Source organism: Ptychodera flava, chromosome 16 (genome assembly GCF_041260155.1).
Source record: "Ptychodera flava strain L36383 chromosome 16, AS_Pfla_20210202, whole genome shotgun sequence".
Classification (NCBI taxonomy): Eukaryota; Metazoa; Hemichordata; class Enteropneusta; family Ptychoderidae; genus Ptychodera; species Ptychodera flava.
In genome coordinates this window covers 14,689,084-14,710,790 of record NC_091943.1, presented here as the reverse complement: position 1 = coordinate 14,710,790, position 21,707 = coordinate 14,689,084, and the positions used below count along the sequence as shown (strand labels likewise).

General features: G+C 38.5%; 1 protein-coding gene across 1 annotated transcript; it reads right to left on the bottom strand.

Annotated features, from left to right (window-relative positions):
* Positions 1-29: 29 nt before the first annotated feature.
* Positions 30-21,375, bottom strand: LOC139114091 (uncharacterized). Its single transcript, XM_070675610.1, has 14 exons — positions 21,153-21,375; positions 18,812-18,867; positions 16,716-16,796; positions 15,928-16,035; positions 11,819-11,947; positions 10,903-11,029; positions 10,073-10,212; positions 8,999-9,182; positions 8,241-8,369; positions 5,866-6,028; positions 3,641-3,756; positions 3,109-3,234; positions 2,285-2,467; positions 30-950 (listed from the first exon to the last, which is right to left on the bottom strand). The coding sequence occupies exons 1-14, from the start codon at positions 21,211-21,213 to the stop codon at positions 649-651; spliced, it is 1,905 nt and encodes a 634-aa protein (XP_070531711.1). The 5' UTR covers positions 21,214-21,375; the 3' UTR covers positions 30-648.
* Positions 21,376-21,707: the final 332 nt, after the last annotated feature.

Genomic DNA, 21,707 nt, shown 5'->3' with positions numbered 1-21,707 from the left:
TGCACAATAACGGAGCTTGCAACACGATAGGCATAGACTTAGGCATTTACTTGTGTTATATAATTACAATTTACACTAATGCAATGTAAATGGTTACGAAGATAAGGAACATCTGTAAACGTAAATCTGTAAACAAAAGTTTTGACAACTTCTGGTGAACTTCTGGAGACAGTTGATGACGAGCAAAAGAATTTCATTTTGATCCAGTTATATCAAACGACTAGGCTTATGATTGCGAAAGCTATCTTGCGATATATATATATATATATATATATATATATATATATATATAATATATATATATATTATATATATATTATATATATATATATATATATATATATATATATATATATATATATATAACTACACCTCGTAACATTTCTCAAGTGACTCGCAAAAACAACATTCAATTTCCTTGATATCTCTTACTGTTTTCCCTTGATGGCCGCCTATATTGACGAGTAATATTCTCATTGCTGCGATAGGCTACATTGTCCTTAAACTTTTAGAGCATAGTTAAAACCCTATCATGATTAAACCGGCACAAAGCAAAACTACGTTTTACATTTAATATTAAGGCATTTTTCAGTCAAACAGTGACGTTTTAGATTCGCCGCCATCTCTGCCCGGCGTGCATCATTTCCATCAATCGAAGACTCGCCCGTCTTCATTCATCTCCGCGTCTGACTCGCTGCTAACGCAACCAGGCTCGTCCATGGCCGGCAAAAGATGCCGTCGGTCGTCCAGGTTCTGTCTCTGTTGAATGCGGGCTTGTCTCGCCCGCCTGGATCTGATGAACATTTGGCCGTAGCGCTTCTTGTCTCGGTGATAGAGAACCACACACGCGATCACCATTCCAATAATTGTCACCGCGCAGATAAGACCGGCCAGCAGAGTTGTAAAAGCGATCGGGTTCTGATAAGGATCCACGGGGCTCGCTGAAGTTCCTAGATCGCAGAGGGAGTAAAATGCAAAATAGGGTAAAAAGTCACACGAAACGGTGATTGCTTTGTATGAATTATATGTGTTGTTCAGACCTTGTCACTGACATCGACGAGAATTTGCACACTGATCTGTCCGGATCGGGAGAAACCGTTGGCCGCGAAGTGAATCAGAGATGACTGCTGATGTAACGCCTAAGCTCTTTGCAAATGAAGTACAACGGCATGTTCATCGACCCCTGTGAAAATTTCGGGTCAATCGAATGAAAATGGATAGGAGCACATTAGCAGAAAGTGAATGTGTGAATAACAGTGACATCTTTGCGATCGTACAGGGACTGTATCTGAACTTTTTTGTCGTTTTTAAATCAAATTTGTATTTTTCTCTTCTCCCTTATGTTGAGAAGTAATATATTACTACTGCGCAGATTGTTCACACTACGCAATGCTATTGTTGAAAAATGACTTCTGGTTCGGACCGAAACTAAGTTAAACTTTGAACAATAACACTAGATATTTCCAAACCCAAATGACAAGTTGAGCATACGGTTTTTCATCATTTTGGGACAGACCGTTGTCAAGCAAATTCAATTTATAGACGGATCAAAAACACTTGGAAAATACGTAAAATGTTACACCTAATGGATCGTGAACGGAAATTTCTATGAATAATTCCAAGGCTCCATTTTGCGTGAAGTTGTTGAAGTAACTGCGCATGCGCAATGTAATCGTCAGCTCAGTACCGACTACCTTGCCGACGACAATTGCATAGCGCTTAGCGCATTGAAACGTGTAAAAAGACTCTATGCTCAAAAAGTGACAAAGAAGTTGGAAAAATATTCCGTTGCTTGCCAGAAATATGGTGCAATTGCTGATGACAAAGTAGATAATAACTGCCTGCCCGGGGCAGGTAAATTTACGGCCGGGCAGTTCAAAGCTTATATTCACCTCAAGGTTGACAGTGGAAATAATTTTCATTTTTTTTTTTTTGCTGAGATTACAGAGCAATGTATAACATAGTACAGTATGTGAGACATAACTAGAGGTAGGTAATATTTTTCTCCGGCAAAAAACTTGTCAAATAAGGTTACCCGTCTTGGTCTCTCATAAGAGCAAGCAGGCTGCTTCAAACAGCAAACAGCAAACCGCCGACATCGTACTATTGTTCATCGAGCTTCATTTGCGATCGCGGACATTTTTTTCAAAAAGTATTAGACAGTTTCTTGGGACTGGTACACAAGAACTTTGCTTCTTGCCCCCAACAAAAAATCTGACAAAAGAGCGCCTTCGATCTCTTTCCAGAGAATGATCTCCTGGTCAACAATAGTATCGGGACTTACTTATTTCACAAAAGTCTCCGCCCCATCCGTCCTTGCAGATACATCGTCCAGTCTCGTTGGCACACGAATCGGCACCTTCTGTACAGGGACAATCATTTTGACACTCTCTTCCCCAATGTTTCTTCTGACAGGAACAAAACCCAGTCTCCTTGTCGCAGGTTGCGTTATTTCTACATCTACATTCTTCAAGTAAGAAATATTTACTAATTAAATTAACAACTGAAATGAATCTTAACTTGTAAACTTGTGCGTTGTTTGCGCTTAAATTTCCAGTCACACACACGCTTATTACTCTCTCTCTCTCTCTCTCTCTCTCTCTCTCTCTCTCTCTCTCTCTCTCTCTCCTTTAACTCTCTCACTCTCTCTCAACTTTAAAGTCTTTCTGCCAAGGTTTTTGGCGATGCGCAAATAACACTTGCTTAGATGAATAGATTTCAGACTAGAATTAACTTTTCTGGCGAGACTATCGAGCAAGAGTATTGTCTCAAAATGGCTATAGATTATCAGTTTGATCATCGGGGGAAGCTAGAGTTTTCGATTGAAGCGTGACTTGCACGGAGAAATTCTGAAACGAGTTTACAGATTCAGATGCAGAACCGTTATATATTCATCAATTGAATAATGGGTAACCGGTACATGTTCTGAAATGCTGAAAGCAAGATCACACAAATTTTGAATTCACAGTCACTCTTGATCACTTCGTGACAAAGACGGAATTTCTTCATTCCTGCGCGCACACAGCGCCGCGTAACGATCGGGAGTTGGAGATTTTTGGAGTGCCTAAACTAAATGTGCCTCCTCGAGCAACGACGACAATAACTCACCATGCTGACAGTTGGGACCGTAGTAACCATGGAGACAAACACATCCTCTAGTGCGGTCACAAGTGGCACCGTTTTTACAATCACATCGACGATCACAGTTCTCAGAATAGAATCCCGACTGGCAATCTGTAAGAATTATAAAGACATCACAGTTTAGTCTGCGAATCTTATGAAGACCCTTAAATCTCAAATGTGAATTTTCCAGTGTCGTCACCAACTACACCGTACACCATCAAAAATAATTTTAATTTATTTGTTTATTATTTATTCATTTTTATTAGTAGAATCGGGTGGTTTTGTCTAGTTGTTTATTCGTATGCTTTATTTATTTATTCATTTATTTATTATTCGTTTTTTTATATTATCATTTAGTGATCTCTACATGTGAAGGGTTTCTCTCGGACAACGGTGTAAAATTGGCGCACTTTCATGATCGTTCTCTCAAATGAATATACGCCATGAATATTTTGAAGCGAGCTTTGACGTCCAGTCTTGAATGCAACACCTGCTGGTGACATTTTAAAATGTTTACCTTTTACGGTGACACTGACAGTCTGAACTCTGATCTTGTTATGGACGTCAGTCATGTGACATTCGTATATTCCCGAGTGGTGTTCGGCCGCTCTCGGAAATTCCAGCACGATGCTCCTGAGCGATGGGAAATTCACAAAATCACAGATTAATTTTCAAGGAGTAATTTGAGAGCAATTATACTTCAAGTTTTACTGTACCTCATGCCTTCATAGTCATTAACATATATGTAAATCTTTGACGAAAAATATTTTAGACCAACAGTAAATATGGCATATAAACTGCAAAACGCTGTACATCGTATCAATTTTCAATTTGCTTTCAAAAGTCCAAACGCAATTAGTTTACTTCCACTTCCCTATTTCGGGGCAAAGTTTCTTGACCTTTTTATAGGTTTCGGGATAACGTTCAATGCTGCTTAGGGACTGGTCAGTTTCTTCAGCCTGGGGGGGCGGTGGATTCATGGGGGGGTCACCCTGTTTTTGACTTTGGTGATAGGGGGGTCACCATGTTTTTGAAATGCCCAATAGGGGGGTCAGTGTGTTTTTGAATTTTGACACAGGCTCATCATTGCCTAAAATGCTAGTGTCAGCCACAAAATTCATCATTCAGTTGTATTTTTCGGCGCGCCCTTCGGGCGCGTAACTTTAATAATCAGTCATATTTTTCAGCACGCCAAACTTTAACATATCAAGCATACATACATCAGAGATATCTGTATGTTCAATATTTTTCAGCGTGCTCTTCAAGCTCATTACTTTAATATATCATACATCTTTCAGCATGCCCTTCAGGTGCATGACTTTAATATACAAGGCATATATATCAGAGATATCAGGATGTTTCATATTTTTTGGCGCGCCCTTCGGGCGCCATACTTTCAGAGATATCTTGATGTTTGCTAAGTGAAAGTGTACCATTATGAAATCTGCATTTCATATGATGACAAATTCCTGATACTTTTCTGTTCTCTCTGTGAGAATTCAGTATGAGAAAGCAACATGCACAAATATTTCACAATATATATTTGATACAGTGACTTATTTTAGAGATAGAAAAATGACAAGATATCTTTCCTTCTCATGATACAATTATTTTCCTTTGTTTCATAGGTTTTCTGTAGAAAGGTGCTTTTTTATGAACAAAATAACAGTTAAAAAAGGCAGTTTTTGTCATTATTAGCTGTGCTTTTATGGTTTCAATGTTACACAAGAAAAGGTCCTCTCAGACACTGTACACATCAGATTTGGCTAAAAAAGCTCTCTATGGCTCCTCAGTAGATTTAATTGGATGGTTGGCAAGTCTTAACACCCATCAAAGTTTTTGATTCACTGCTTTTTCCTCTTTGATATAATGATTGACATCCTTTTCTGTACAACAGTTCAGGACATCTGGTTAAGCAGAGAAAGTGTGAAATACATTCACAGCTCATTCAAAATACAGCTCATTCAAAATGTACTGTATTTAAACTTTAAGATTGACACTTTGAAATTCCTATCTTACAACTGACATGTCAACAATTTCACTAAAACATAGAATGACTATTTAAATATAAATATATGTAAAATGTAAAATATAATATATATATATAATATATATATATATATATATATATATATATATATATATATATATATTATATATATATATATAATTTATGTCTATCTTTTGTTTTACCTTTTTCGCGCCCGGGGGGGGGTCACCCTGTTTTAGAAATTTGGAATAGGGGGGTCACCCTGTTTTCAAAATTTGGAATAGGGGGGGTCAGCCACTTTTTGACGTCGGCAAAAAATAATCCACCGCCCCCCCCCCAGGCCGAAGAAACTGACCAATGCTGCTTACAATGGTCAACAGTGTACAGTTATCAGGTTATGCAAATAATGAAATGTATAATAAACGAACGAGTCGTTTCCGTGGGCAATTATAGACTTTGTCCAAGACGGTGCACGTGAAACATGTGATTTTTTTACGCCAGAACATGTATACCCTTCTATTTCATTTGAAAAGTAGCGCCCGATCACGGTCGAAAAAGTGGAGTAGGTTCCCATCGATGTAACAACTTTTACCTCGAGCGGCGTAACTTTGCATATTACATTCGTCCAAATAAAACGAACACAGGAGCACATTTTGTGAAATAAGTACATTTTGTGAAAGATCAATACTGCAGACTCTCACAAAAGCCTAACTAGAAAACTGCGACAAGGAAAAGAAAACATTGTTTCTTACATGGTTTTTTCCGAGTGCAATTTCACTAATTCATCGTCACTGCTGCGTCTCATGTACCATTCCATAACTCTGACCTCATAGTGGTAAGAGGTGCACACCAAACGCACTTTGCTGTCGACATGGGCCCTGATTTCTTCCGACGACACGCGTAGTTCAGGTTTAGCTGCGGTGAAAATTGATGAGGTTAACTGCCTTGTCAAGGTAAATGTTAGGTCAAACGGGCAATAAAATTATATGTATCTCATAGATGAACAGAAAATTTTGCTGGTGCACTTCTTTAGAGTTGCAAAAAATCTGGAATGCCAAGAATATTATTGATTTGATCGCTGTAATTACAAACTTCTCTGTCGATAGATTGCTTGTAAATACATACATATACATACACACACATACCTACATACATACATACATACATACATACATACATACATACATACATACATACATACATACATACATACATACATACATACATACATACATACATACATACATACATACATACATACATACATACTATTCAGGATTTCTAGAATTTCTCCGGCTATATAATTATGTACAGAATGACAAATGTACATTACATATATGTAAAGTGCAGTAAATTATCTTAGCTTTTCACTCTCACTTATGTCGTTGGGGCTTATTATACTGTGTTTTTAGGTGGTGTTGAAATTTGAAAAATAATATTTTGGTGGCGACATTGCGAAATCAACTCAGAGCGTTTAACAGCGTAGATTTATCAGCATTGATAATGTGTAGCTTACCTGATATACAAAGATTAAATTGCTTGCTTATATTAGAGTAACTCAATGCTCTGTCAATAATTGACCATGATACGTTAAAGACCTGGTCCTTGTTTTTAAGATACCACATAAACTTTGATAGTTCAGTACTGTTCTCATACTTTTTTACTACGGAACGATTGCATGTGATTAGCGAAGCGTGTCTTGAAGGCGTTACACATGACCCCAATATATACCTTCTCCTCACTGACTCACGTTGAGACTTTGAATTTGGCCTTGTAAATGTCACTTCTGACTTGACAGTCAACTTTTAACGGACATAAAGCCTTGTCTCGGTACTTATAAACAGCTGGTCAAGCTTTAAGCACATATGTGCATATATATATATATATATATATATATATATATATATATATATATATATATATATATATACATACATACATACATACATCACACATATATATATATATATATATATATATATATAATATATATATATATATATATATATATATATATATATACCTTTGAACGTGTCTTTGCATTTTTAGAGGGATGTTAGGGACCGTTCAGTTTTTACAGCCGGGGGGCCGGCAAAATCCAGGGGGGTCATCGTAATTTTGGAATCCGCGAAGGGGGGAGGTCATCGCTTTTTCACTGTAGGAAAGGGGTGTCACCATATTTTCAAAAACATAATACGTACAATAAAGTTCAATTTATGCCATGGCCATGATCGACCCTCTTTACCAGCGGGCCGCCTTCGGCGGCCCACTACAATAAATATACTTTATGTATTACCCATGACCCTCTAAACGGGCAGATGCTTTTGGCGGCCCACTCCATTATTAGGTTTACTTCGTGCAACGGCCATGATCGACCCTCTTTACCGGCAGGCCACCTTCGGCGGCCCACTACAATAAATTGACTTTATGTAATAGCCCATGACCCTCTTAATGGGCGGACGCCTTTGGTGGCCCACTCCAATTAGGTTTACTTCGTGCAATGGCCATGATCAACCCTCTTTACCGGCGGGCCACCTTTGTAGGCCCACTAGAGTAAAGTTGACTTTACGTAATGGCCCATGACCCTCTTAACCTCAGGGCTGCCTTTGGCGAACCACTCCAATAAAGTTTACTTTATACAATGTCCATGGCAAAGTTGTCTATTGAAATGAAGTTAAAAATTGCCTCACAGCTGTCTCAATTAAAAGACGTTTGCATGGATGTGGATGAGAAGTTTATGCACTGGCATCTCTGCTGCACGAATAAAGTGCGCCGCGTACCGGAGTTCAAATCCAAACTGTGCGGGTAAATTTGACATATGAGTTTTGGTTATTTTTCAGCGGCAGGGGAGTCATCAATTTTTTTCGTCTGACAAAGGGGGGGTCAACTTTTTTTCACGAAAAATGCAGGGATGTCTATATTTTTTTGAACACAGGCGACAAGATTTTGCCGCCCCCCCCCCAGGCCGTAAAAACTGAACGGTCCCTTAGAATACAAACAAAAGGCTACTATGGGTACGAAATATGGCCGATCAAAGTTTATTAGAGGGCTAATTAAAAGGTTAGTGTGGCTATACTCTTTCAAACCAAATACTTGATGTCACCACATACTCTTCTGTGCTACTTACGTATGGTACAGTCAGGCCCCTGCCAGCCGGCACCACACTTGCAGGCTCCGTTGAATGGGTGACAGGTCGCACCATTTCGACAAATGCAGTCGTTCTGACATTTTCCACCATATTTCCCAAAGGGACATCCTGTGAAATCACACGAAAGGCAAAGTGTCATGGAATGATCAATCAAAGATAAAAATAGCTACGTAGACACATGCGTACATATGTATGTATGTATGTATGTATGTATGTATGTATGTATGTATGTATGTATGTATGTATGTATGTATGTATGTCTTCATTTTTTGCCTTCCTTTTTTCATTAATGTATCCTTGACCGACTGTCAGTCTATCTATCCATCTCTCTATCTATCTATCTATCTATCTATCTATCTATCTATCTATCTATCTATCTATCTATCTATCTATCTATCTATCTATCTATCTATCTATCTATCTGTCTATCTGTCTATCTATCTATCTATCTATCTATCTATCTATCTATCTATCTATCTATCTATCTATCTATCTACATTTGTATTTATCTATGCATGTACTACCCCTGTATCCTTGTAAATATAGGTACACATCATCCAGCTTCCTAGGCCCTGTAGTATTTATTTTTATGTACCTGTTACGCGTTACTTCCTGTTACATTAGGAATACATTACACTTAACGTTAAAAATTCACATCGCCTCCCCCCCCCTCCCCCAGAAAAGTCCCCAACACTTTGCACGTCCCTCCAACCACTCCCAGCATCGCCATTACCCACCAGCTGGGTTGATGTAGATAATGAACGAGAGTATGTCCAGTGTGAGGCCCGAGACGTTGCATTCCCACTCCGTGTCATATGATGAGCTGTACTGTTTCACTAGTGCTTCGTTGAGGATTTGTTTTGGCCTGGAGAACCATTTATCTGGGATTTGGTCACAGTCAGGTCGCTCTATCATCGGGTTCTGAAAGCAGGAAAGGTGATACTAATTATTTTGGAAAAATGAATGGAAGATTTTGTTATGCTGCTTTTTTATAGACTGAAAAGTTGCTGTAGCAAGAAACGGAAAAAAAGTTTTTCTGAAGATTTGGTCGTATCACTTTCGTGGTTGTATTTTGGCAATAAGCCGGTTTAGGTATTAAATGCTACGTTCACACTGCAGTATTAAGGTCGCCGTTGAGGCGGTCCTGTTTTTAAAACATGTGAACGCACTGTGTTGCCCCTCGATCGACCTAATTTATGTTAGGTCTTAAAAGTGGGTTTAGAGCCGAAACAAATTTTCGACCTGGCCCATAGGTCGTGCCCAAGCAGTTGGAGGGATTGGAGTCATAATCCTCAAAAATTAATATTTCATTAGCGTCCTTGGACGCGATAAATCCCGCGCAATTCAACTCGATCTGAACAGTGTCAGCGGCTTGGTCGTGATGCCTAGCCATGGTTCCGTATTCAATAGACAAGTTCCACTTTTACGTCATCACTCGTCATTTCCAGAGTCCTGCTTACATTTCCCATTGCGACAGTGGCCTAGAACGAGGTCAAGTCAATGGCGGGAGACTCAAATACAATGTGAACGAGAACCAGTTTTTTATCCCATCACAAACTCGCGCAAAGCCCTGGGCGGCACAGGGCCTGAGTGTGAACCTGGCAAAACAAGCTATTACAGCAATTCGCATTCCTTACTGGAATTTATCATTAAAAATCGTCTAAATTCCCTTTGCGAACGTATTTGATGACTGATATTTAATTTGTGACGATGGTATATCTTCATTCTTTCACCCCACCCCTTCACTTCCCTCCCTCACGTATAGTAGTATGATATATAAATATAAGTGATGGAGAGAACAGGGTGTTTACCGGGTAGATTTTCCAACGCGGCAGAGAAGTCAAGTGATTTTTCCGAACTTCACAGTCGATAAGGTGTATGTCATCAGGCTCCATGCTTGCAAAGAGGTACAAACCAACCCGCTTGTCTGGCCAGTACATTCTCACCGAACCTGAAACAACAAAAGCGTCAAAGCCATGAGTTCCTGAGGGTTAAAGGTTGGCTATGTCAAAGCCACTTAGTTGAAGAAACAAACGAAACCCAAGATACATAAGATTAAGCGGATGTTAAACATGAGTCCATATTCACATTTTGACGATTTTTCATTTTTAACAATAATTATTCGAGCTGGTATGCGCATGCGTAATAAATCTACCATGTCGAAGTCAACAGAACAAGAATACACCATATAATACCGAAGCTCCAGCAGTGTCTTGTTCATTCACAGCGTCTAGTGTATTTGTGGCATTAGATTATTATACGTAATTCTTGTGCCAAAATCTACGTCATCGACATATTTCAAGCAAAACACAATTTCAAATAGAAACTGACAGTATTTCAACTGTGACATTGGACTGAAATGATTTGTAAACTGAAATTCTGCTGGTACAGCAAAAAGGGCAGACAATTTTTTTAGGGAGCAATATCAAAATACGAAAATATGATTTTTTCTATATTTGTCTTTGAAAACAAAAGGTATTCACTTTTATATCTTCAAACTTGTTCACATACACCTACAGGTCGATTTGTTTTATCTTTTCCCCACTCGTACCCCTCCCTCCCCCTCCCCATAAATGTGACGATTCTTGGAGATGATGAACAGACACGTGATTTGGCAAGAAAATGAGAGCATGGGCCTCACATTGGTCGTTGTTGACATCCATGGTGAATTTGTCCTCGGACACCACCAGCGATAGTGGAATACCGTTTGTCATGATGCCAGAAGTCCCAGTGAACTTTGTGGCAAAGTTTATGTCCAAGGGGTAGTACTGAAGATTAAAGCAGAAAGACAGTGATAAACTGGTTAACTTTGATGTGAGACTTCGCGCTTGTCTGTGTGTCCCTTTCGTCTGATATTATGGCTACATTTGATGTGTATCGGAGATAGTTAGAAACGGTGATAACACGTCTCTTTGCCTGCCTGTACATGTATATATTAAGTTAGAAAGAGCTTCATCAAGTCATAGCCACAGTTTGTGACAACAAGAAACGCATCTGACTATAATCGTTGACTGTCCTATCTTTAAAAAGTAATGCATCCATGTAAGAAATGACGGGGCAATAATTTTTGTTGCTAAATGTTCCAAAATGCCGAATAATGCACGAGTTTCGAGATAACGTCGATCTCGAATGTACAGCCTCATTGATTGGCTTGAATGTCTGTTCTTCTTTTGTTTAAGGAAATATGGCCGTTCTCTCAAAAACGGTTACAGTAAAATAATCAATCGCTGCGATTTTGAATTCAAGACGAATAAATATCAATAAAGATAATTGAATTTTAATTTTCTCAAATTAAAGGTGATAATTAAGTCTCTATACAACATCGCAACCTTCCTTAAAGCGGTTTTAAAGCTAACACTTTTATTATTATTGATCTTTATTCATAAATTTCGATAACTCCGTATTAGTTTTGAAAACCTCTTTTTATGAAGGTGGAGACACTTGTATCCAGGACAATGACATATTGTACATGGAAATAAAAAGGGACATAAACATTCTTTAGGTTGACAATAAAGACTCGAAAAACACAAATAAATAATTAAAACAAGCTGGCTTACGTATTTACTCAGTCTGATGAGCTGTTCAAACCCTCTGTGTGGCATTGCGCATGTCTCGTTGTAAACTGGTGGCCAATGAGAAACATCGGTGATCTTGATTGACAGCAGGAAGCTGCGGTCCTTAGCGCTCTGTTGATTCGTTAGTAGAGAGAAGTTAGATTGGATTTTGAAATAAGAATGCTTCATTGGACAACTCACGCTCCCGCTACATGTTGACTAGTCTCGGTTACCCAGACTGCTCTGCGGGGCTCTCTCCGTCTGAGGCGGCCGGAGAGAGCCCCGCAGAGCAGTCTGGGTAACCGAAACTAGAAGTTGACGGACATGTCGGCACTAGTTGCATTAACGTATGTACAGGTCATCCTGCTGCGTTTCAGTTTCTGTGTTCATCTGCAAATCTGACCAACTTTGAGATTCAATATCGCTCCCGTTCAGAAGGTGAACGTGGTAACGATCACCCGTTCAGCCACAGGCGACCCAATAAGTATTACTGAGTTTTTCACACTGTTTTCTCTATCATTTTCTCTTCTTTCTTCATGCTCTGAATGATCGGAATAAATAAAATAAATGGTTTATATAACCTAACCTAGCCTCTGTGACTCTTTATATATTTTATACTCCATTACAAGGACGTATATCTCTCATACACACATGCTGTAATTAATTAGTCAACACAACTAATTATGCTAATCCGTGGACTTATCAGGGATTTTACGGGTTGGTCAACATCGCGAAAGATAGGAATGGTTATTAACATTTCCGATGATGACCAACCTCTGATAAGTCCACGGATTAGCATAATTAGTTTTGTTGACTAATTAATTACAGCATGTGTGTATGAGAGATATACGTCCTTGTAATGGAGTATAAAATATATAAAGAGTCACAGAGGCTAGGTTAGGTTATATAAACCATTTATTTTATTTATTCCGATCATTCAGAGCATGAAGAAAGAAGAGAAAATGATAGAGAAAACAGTGTGAAAAACTCAGTAATACTTATTGGGTCGCCTGTGGTTCAGCAGTGCTGACACACGCGGTACGTATGCTTGTCGTCTGCCTGTCCTTAGGGACTGGACATAAATTACAGGGGGGGGTGGGCCGGTGTTTTTCGAAAAACCGCTGCGTAAAAAATAGTGACCCTTCAAAAGTTCATGCACAAAAATTAGTGACCCTCCCCCTTATCCGTGCATGAAAATAAGTGACCCTCCCCTGTTACTCAATACCCCCCAAAAAACCCCGCAATGTGTTAAAGACCCCCTTCTGACTTGCTATACTTTTTAAGTCGCCCTCCCGAAAGGAAGGCAAAATGTGGCCGATATAACGCGTTGTCCAAGAAATATCAAATCATATGTGTGTGATAATTCATGTAAATGTACTTTGCTTGAAGTGGCAGGTAAAAGTGCATGCCTGTACAAAAAATGTAATTTTTAGATTTTATCGATAATGTTGATTCACTATACATGTAGTCGACTATAAGAAAACTACGAACGTGTATTTTCCAGTATAAAACTAGCTATATCTGTTCATATACAGATGTTTAATAACTGATATAGATATACTTGATTAGCATGGGTTGTTTACAAGTGCACATGTGAACAAGATATTTGATTTTGGAATTTCTGTCAAAATGTCGATCCACTATACATGGGAGTCTATGACAAAAGTATACATGGGAGTCTATGACAACACTGTCAAAAAATTTTCAGAATTAAAAATTTGCACTATTTGTGCATATATGGACCCTCAATAATTGACATAGTTGTGCTTGATTAGAAGAGGGTGGTAAAATGTGCATCTGTGTACAATAACTTTGTTTTTGGAATTTCGCATAAAATGTTGATCCACTATACATGGGAGTCTATGACAAAACTGTAAAAAAAAATTTTCAGAATTAAAAATATGCACTATTTGTGTATATATGACCCTGAATAATTGACATAATTGTGCTTGATTAGAAGAGGGTGGTAACACGTGCATCTGTGTACAATAACTTTGTTTTTGGAATTTCGCATGAGATGTGGATCCATTATACATTGTAGTCTATGAAGAAACTATGAATAATTTTTTTTAAATACAAAACTTGGCAAATCTGTGTATTTATGTATGCTTGATTATTGATATTTATGTTCTTGATTAGACTAGAGTGGTTACAAGTCCATGTGTGTGTGCAAGAAATTTGATTTTGGAATTTCACCGAAATGTTGATTCACTATACATGGCAGTCTATGGTGAAACCCTATAAATATTTTTTTCCAATACAAAAATAGGTAAATCTGTGCATTTATGTACACTGAATTATTGGTACTGATGTTCATGATAGACTAGAGTGGTTTCAAGTCAATGGTTGTGCAAGAAATTTGATTTTGGCATATCACTTAAATGTCGATTCACTATACATGGCAGTCTATGATGAAACTATGAAAAATTTTTTTCCAATAAAAAAATAGGAAAATCTGTGCATTTATGTACACTTGATTATTGGTATTAATGTTCATGATTAGACTAGAGTAGTTTCAAGTCAATGGGTGTGCAAGAAATTTGATTTTGGAATTTCACTGAAATGTCCATTCACTATACATGGCAGTCTATGATGAAACTATGAATAATTGTTTTCCAATACAAAACTTGGTAAACCTGTGCATTAATGTACACCTAATTATTAGTATTAATATTCATGATTAGACTAGAGTGGTTTCAAGTCAATGGTTGTGCAAGAAATTTGATTTCGGAATTTCACCAAAATGTTGATTCACTATACATTGTAGGCTATGAGGAAACTACAAATAACTCATAGGTTATCTGATCCTAAATTGTTATTCAAAAGTTGTTCGACCTGAAGCTTCCAGTTGTTATTGATGACACTATGCACTATTCTGAACAGTTTGTATTCTGTCAATGTCCTCAAAAAATTAAAAATGTACATACAGCGACATGAACGTTTGACACCGACCTATACCCAATGTATTGTCAATGGGAGAATGATGTCAAATAAGTAATCTCCCAAATTGTTATTGAAAGAGTTATTATAGGGGACAGTTATGCACAATAGTGTTGAATAAGTAGAAATCATAACAACTTAAATCAATGTGGCTGCTTGGATCATCAATACATTGTTTATTATACCTGAAATTTGCGCCCGAAGGGCGCGCCGAAAATGGTAATGGCAGAAAATGAAAGTGCCAGGAGGTATTTTTTCTTTTTTCAGTATTCATAACGTGCACATGCAATTTCAGCTTTGATGCATGAAAAAAGGTGACCCTCCCCCATAGGCTTGCACAAAATTTTATGACCCTTCAAAAATGCTTGCGCGAAAAATGGCGACCCACCCCCAAAAAACACCGGCCCACCCCCCCCCCCGTAATTTGTGTCCAGTCCTTATTTGACGCAAAGTACGACGATTTGTCTGCTTGACATAAGCAAAAGTATTCATAAAGCGTCTGCACGTACTTTTCTATTCTAATGTCAAGTTAAAGGTTTTCAAGGATGTTCGAGACATACTGGTTCAATTCTAGGGACAATAACTTTGAAGTAGGTTGATATAGTCTAATGTCAATGCCGAACGTTACACAGCCAAGGCACTCGGCTCTAAATTTGGAAAGGATGTAGTCGGGCAGTTGAAACTACAAAGAATAAAACTAAACAAAATTTGACGTCAATTGGAACATCAGAGTGAGTATGAATTGACTCTCTGTTTTGTGTTCTTGCTACGAGGCAAGGTCACTCCATCACATGGAGGGACAGCTCTTAGCCTGAGTAAGGACAGACTCATTAATAAGTAATAAATTCTGGCTAGCCACCCCTTATCGTTATCGTTAGCTAGCTAACACTCGTCAATGTCTTTCCCGATCCAGCAATTCGGGCTTTTCCAAAGAACCCCTCTTTTCTAACACCATCCTAATCATCCACTAAGGGGACGCTGTACAGTCACATGTATTTACAGAACAAGGGTAAAAAGGCCGGCGGCGCCTCTTTCCATGTCTACATGTACATGTATATACATAAATTTGCGCTGACCGAGTATGCCGTTCATCTGACATTATATAGGGCTGTCAACAATCACATGTAAAGCTCAAAATTTTTAACAAAAGTCACTTAAACAGTCCAACTGACCTCTAAGTCAACACGAACGTCAAGTTCATAACTGTTGGCGACGTTGTAGTCCAAGAGCCCCGCAACAGCGATAAAGCCACCTGTCGCATTGAACCGGAACCGCCCTTGCTGTAAGTAAAATATTTTGAAAAAAAAATAAGTTTAAAAGCTCGTCGTTACCCTGGTTACCGTATTTACACTGTGTAGTAACTTTCGTCGTAGACTGAACATGGGCAATGGTGTCACTTGTTCATTTTGGCACAGATTGTGAACTAATTAAGGGTTTCCAGAGGGTTGTTTACATAAGCAGATTACAATGTGTAAAATGTGATTTGTTAATTATAATCATAATTTATTGATGATCATAATTATAACAACAATGGGGTTTCCAGACGGTATTTACACAAAATAGACGACATTGTTTGTAAAAAAGCAAGATTTTACTATTCTGTAACATTCATATTCGTAATTTATTGAAATTCATGATAAATATTTGATCATAACAGGAAAAATCAACACAAATAATGTCTAATTATCCTGTGGTCAAACTGCACTGTTGAACGCTAGCATTTTATGGTATGCAATAATAAAAGACCAATTACCTGGCCTTTGCTCTAATATAACTCATCACCAGTTTTATTGCCCTCGCGCCCTCTGAGTTAATACACTGCAATGGGTTACTGGCTAAGCACAATCCCGCGGGTAGTACAGGCTCCATATTTTTTAGGATGAAGTAAAACGATGTTCTTTCGAGAATGACGTTTATGTGTGTGCGCATCTATTTATCAATGAAAGGTAGAGCAAATTACCTCGTTACCGCGCTCCAGTCGTAGGGCCAGTATGGGACTTGTTGCTGGTATTTTATACACTTCATGGCCGACTGCAACATCCTTCAAAAAGTGAAAGCATAGAAAAATGAAGAAGTCGTTATTTATTGAAGGAAATGACAGTCACTGTCATGAGTCATGTGTGTTCGGCCACTGCCGGAAACTCTGAAGCCCCGGTTTGGTCATGCTGCACTATACTTCTCGCTTTCTATAAATAATAGGTAATGCATGATTTCAGACCCATAGATGTCGATGATGAGTCATTGTCATGTGACTCGCCAGTACACTCATGCACTCGCAAATTTGTACATAAACAGGAATACATACATGCAGACATGGATATTCGCTTTTAACTAAACATTCGAGCTCGCTCCGTGTGTGTCACGATTCGGTTGTTTCATACACCCAAGGTTATTGAAAGTAATAGTAATATTACTGTTTACCCAAAATAATTCTGTAAATTTAGATCTATGATTTAAATACTGTAAAATCAAAGGGTCCAACGCACAAGGCACGAAGAGTCATTGACCCATCATGAAAACATGAAAGTCTTCTTCGCTAAGCTACATATACCAGGAAGTTCGGGCAACCAAACGGCTCCCTTGTCCCCTGCGCGACCCTGCTATTAGTCGCTGCCTACTCGAAATACAATTAAACTTTCCTGCCGTACGTTGCTTTAAGGTAGTATGCGCCTCGAAAGTGAAAGACTTAATTTTTGCTCAAACTTTCCTCAGGAATATTTCGACCATTCTCTTTCAAGATCAAGAATAAAGATCGAGGGTCACCCTGCAAAGTTTGGTACCAGGGATACAAATTACCCATTGCAAGCGTTACCGATAGTTGAAATTCAAAATGGCCGACATCCCTGTGCTAACAAGAGCTTTAAAAATGAACCACCACAAGTGGTAGATCAGAAAAGAATTATAAAAGTTCGAGCGCCCAAACATATGTCCCCGAGGCGCGTTCAGTCGTCTGCCCAGACAAAAAACTCCTTATACAAACGCAATGTAAATACTACTGTGAAAAATGAGAAGGGTATTTAAACCGGAATGTCATGACTGATTGTGTACTCCCTCTTTAACTTGTAATACAATTCAGTGCTTGTCTGAGGGTGCCTTCAATGGTAAAACAGTACAAACATACCCCCTAAGATATCATTTCATTGTACTACAGCTTCGCTTTGGCCAAGCATTCTTCAGTCATGCTACTTACAGAGCGACTACAGTCGACCCACAGAGCGTTGCGATGGTCGGAGCATTAACAAGCCAACCTTGAAATAACGGCTGTTGCTTCCGTGTGTGAAAGTGACAAGCGAGTATACGGAAATGTATCTGTTCTGTAATCTCTTAATTTTTTCCTCATACCCGTGAGGTGGGATACCTTTTATCCATCTGTTTGTAAACATGGTCGGCGTTAGAAGCAGGTTTAAAATGGTCTCTGGGACTTTACGTTGGGTCTAGGTTATTTTTATCAAATTGTATCCAAACTATCGATACTTCAGCGATAATGTACCTCCCCCCTTTCCGGCTCACGAAAGCAAAACTTTGCATGACACAATGTAGGAGGCGAGGCAGAGTATATTATGGAGTGCAAAGTTTGGCTATTATTTTATAGTTTTGGCGATGCCAGTGAATTTGTAGATGTAGAAAACATCTGGGGCCACAATACTGGATAATTGGATACATTATCAGTAATAATCTGGGGTATGACGTCACAAAATTCACTGGCATTGGCAAAGCTATACTGTAATAAAGCATAACATGAGAGTCTAAATAAGAAAAAAATATTTCAAAACAATATTTTCAGATCACCGGGTGAAATTCTCCACACTATTGAATGGGACGATGACTTGCAGGTATTTGTCGTGTCCTGTTTCCTCTCCTACCATGGCAATGTAATGTTTTATAGTGTATAGCACTATGTTTTTTTTCATATCGCAAAGAAAGAAATGTCTTTATTTGCTATAAGTTGAAGGGAAATCACCGACACAGGTAAAGCTGCATCGCCAAACAGACGAAAATACCTCCATACAACTTGTCAAATGATCCGAATAGAAAGAGAAAAAAAACCAGCTTTACCTCAGGTAAGGGTATCATTTCCCGCCAAGCGTCACTGCGTCCATTTGCTTGGGTACCTTGACAACGAAAGGTCACAGGGTAAAACACGTGATTTGCACAAAATATTGATAGTTTGTACGGCCAGAAAGAAAATAATATAAAATGTGTAGTGCTTTTAAGAAAACGAATAGCATTAAATGTGAACTTGAAGGACCGTGTTATCGTCGTTAATCTTTGTCATTTTGTACATTTGCTTATTGCTGCACCTTGTAGTGGCATATTTCGACATGATGTTCAAGGTAAACACGATTGAAACTAATGTAGGGTTAATGGATCTTAATATTTTTAAAATTTATCGAAAGTGTTAGCTGCCCTATAACTGAATAATGCAATATAAAAAAATTACTCATGAAAACAAATGTATAACATAAAAAAGAAAGTGGATGAGGTTACGTTTGCAGATTAAATCGACATTACTTCACCATCCAATTATTCCAAATTAGTTCCAATCGATTAAAGAAAGAACGTACCAAATTTTGGCCATTTTAGTCCGAGTAACGTCCTAGGACAAACGGATAAAGCTTGTTTTTGACTATTAATGACGAAACTCTGACGTCATTTGAAATCAGCACTACACTTGCGCCTTTGAAAAGGTGCAAAGGTAGTACCGATGTGTGAAGTGTCCTTCATTTCATTTATACTCTATGCCGACTGCGTAGAGGTGCGGATGTATCAACGTGCTTTCAGGAGTAAAGCAACGACACTTGTTACAAGGAACAAAAATACTGTACAAATTGTCAAAACTCCGTTTCTACTCTTTGTACATTTCACATCACTCCACTTCTACATTTCACGACCTTGGTCATTACATCATCCACACAAACGGGGAAAGTGACAGAATTCATTTGTCCTGATACTCAACAGGATGACCTTTTATCGGCAGTGTAGCACTTACGACGCGAACGCAGACGCATGACAATAAACGGCGTTTTGGCTTCTTTGACCGTTGGTTTTTGTTTGAGCGTCAATCATGCGAGACGATGAATGGGTCACCTGACCTACGAGAGTGATGCTGAATTTTCCTGTTGACTATTTCCTCGCACACGATCCTGCTCTTAGTCATCGCAATATTTTGCATTTTTGCAGAACTTTTAATTTTCTAATCTTCTAAAATACTGTGGATTAATTTCATGTATGCACTTGGTTTGCGACAGCACACGTGTGGTGATAACGATCGTGGGTTTACAGAATAATATAACATTCACCGTTATAAAAGAAATCCGTACTCGTGTCATTTTTCCTTCAGCTCTGCCCTTGTGGTGTCGCGAAATGTGTAAGATATATAGAAATTCCAAATCTTTGGGTTTCTTTTTAGTTACAGAGCATCTTTCGTGCTTTGGTGATATCCAACATGAATGAAAGTGTATGGTCCTCGCTGCTTTTCAAGCACAAGATGAAAATTAAGAGAGGTACGACCAACGTTCGTCTGACATGGTCAGAAAATAAGCAATTGCTACCTCGTCCTCTTTAAGCTCGTCCAACTTTTCTTGTCAGATGTCATTCAAATGAATAAATAATAAGCCCTTTGCTTGGAGTGGTCGACTGTGTGGATACTAACTAAATGACCATATACCCTGCAGAAGTGTCGAGCTGCACTTTGTCATTATCGATGAACTGATATTATCAATGAAGTAAAACATTAAAATACGTCATGGAGGTGTCCATATTGCGCCAAAAATCATCGCAGAAATTGTAGTGGGCGAATGAAAATCATTTAATCATTCTCTCATGGCAGGCATGACGTTCTGAAACTGTAACTTCTCGACAAGTATTGATTTGCACATAAAATTTCCACTTATTACATATGCCCTGTATGCGTTAAATTTGTTAGAAAGTTCTTTTACGATTGTAGTCGAGCATTTTGCTGTTTGAGAATCCCAATTAAACGATAACGGTGATGAATATTTGATCCTCGAACGAGGCTAATTTGTTTTGTATATCGATTGCAGTGGTCGTCTTTGCTTCCTCATTCGTGCAAATAATTCATTCCGCTGTGAAACAAATCATGAACACCAAACAATTATCAGTAAATACTCGAAGACGTTAGGTACACTGAAGGAAGAACAAAGTTATAAATTTCTCGAGACATCAATGATGGATCTCTCGCCGAACATTATGTATAGTGCTCTCGTCACTTCCTTACGATCACCTTGTCAAACATGTCTAGATACATTGGTGATGACCTGTGGTTTTGAAGGTACGTACCGTAAAGTCGCACATCGCTGAAAACAGACGGTTGCTCCAAGAGAAAATGAAAGACAAATTCAGTGTGAAACTAATAAAACAAACTGAAAAACACTACCTTCAGAAACCGGGACGAAAATAAGACAAGCAGCCACGAAGGAAACGAAGGTGTTGGTCATTCTTACAACCGTGGAAAATTTTTAACTGCTGCGGCAAGTCGAAATAACGTTTTGAAGTATTTCCTTCATATCGGTCCTAATACATACGGTTATTCCACGTTCCCAATAAGGGCCAGAGTTGGACCACTGCCAACTCAGGCTGTCAGTCTTACAAACAAGAATGGGAAATCCCATCCAACTTCCCCGTTTTAAATATAGTTCTGGTAATGTTGACAGCTGCTCATACGGAACATAACGCAGCTCATGAAGTGAGGGTTTCTCCCATCTGTTGGTGAACAAAATTACGATTTTACTAATTTCGACAACAAATTTTAACACATGGCTGCTGAAACTATATTACGGTAAACACAACATGGTCCGATGGTTGACTGTCGCCTGCTGCGTGTCTAACCACAGGCGGCGCTCTGCACAATGTACGGATTTTGTGTTTCGCTGTCGCCTGTTCGTGTCCATTTTCAAAAAAAAATTGTGTTAATATAATCTTTAAAAGGCGA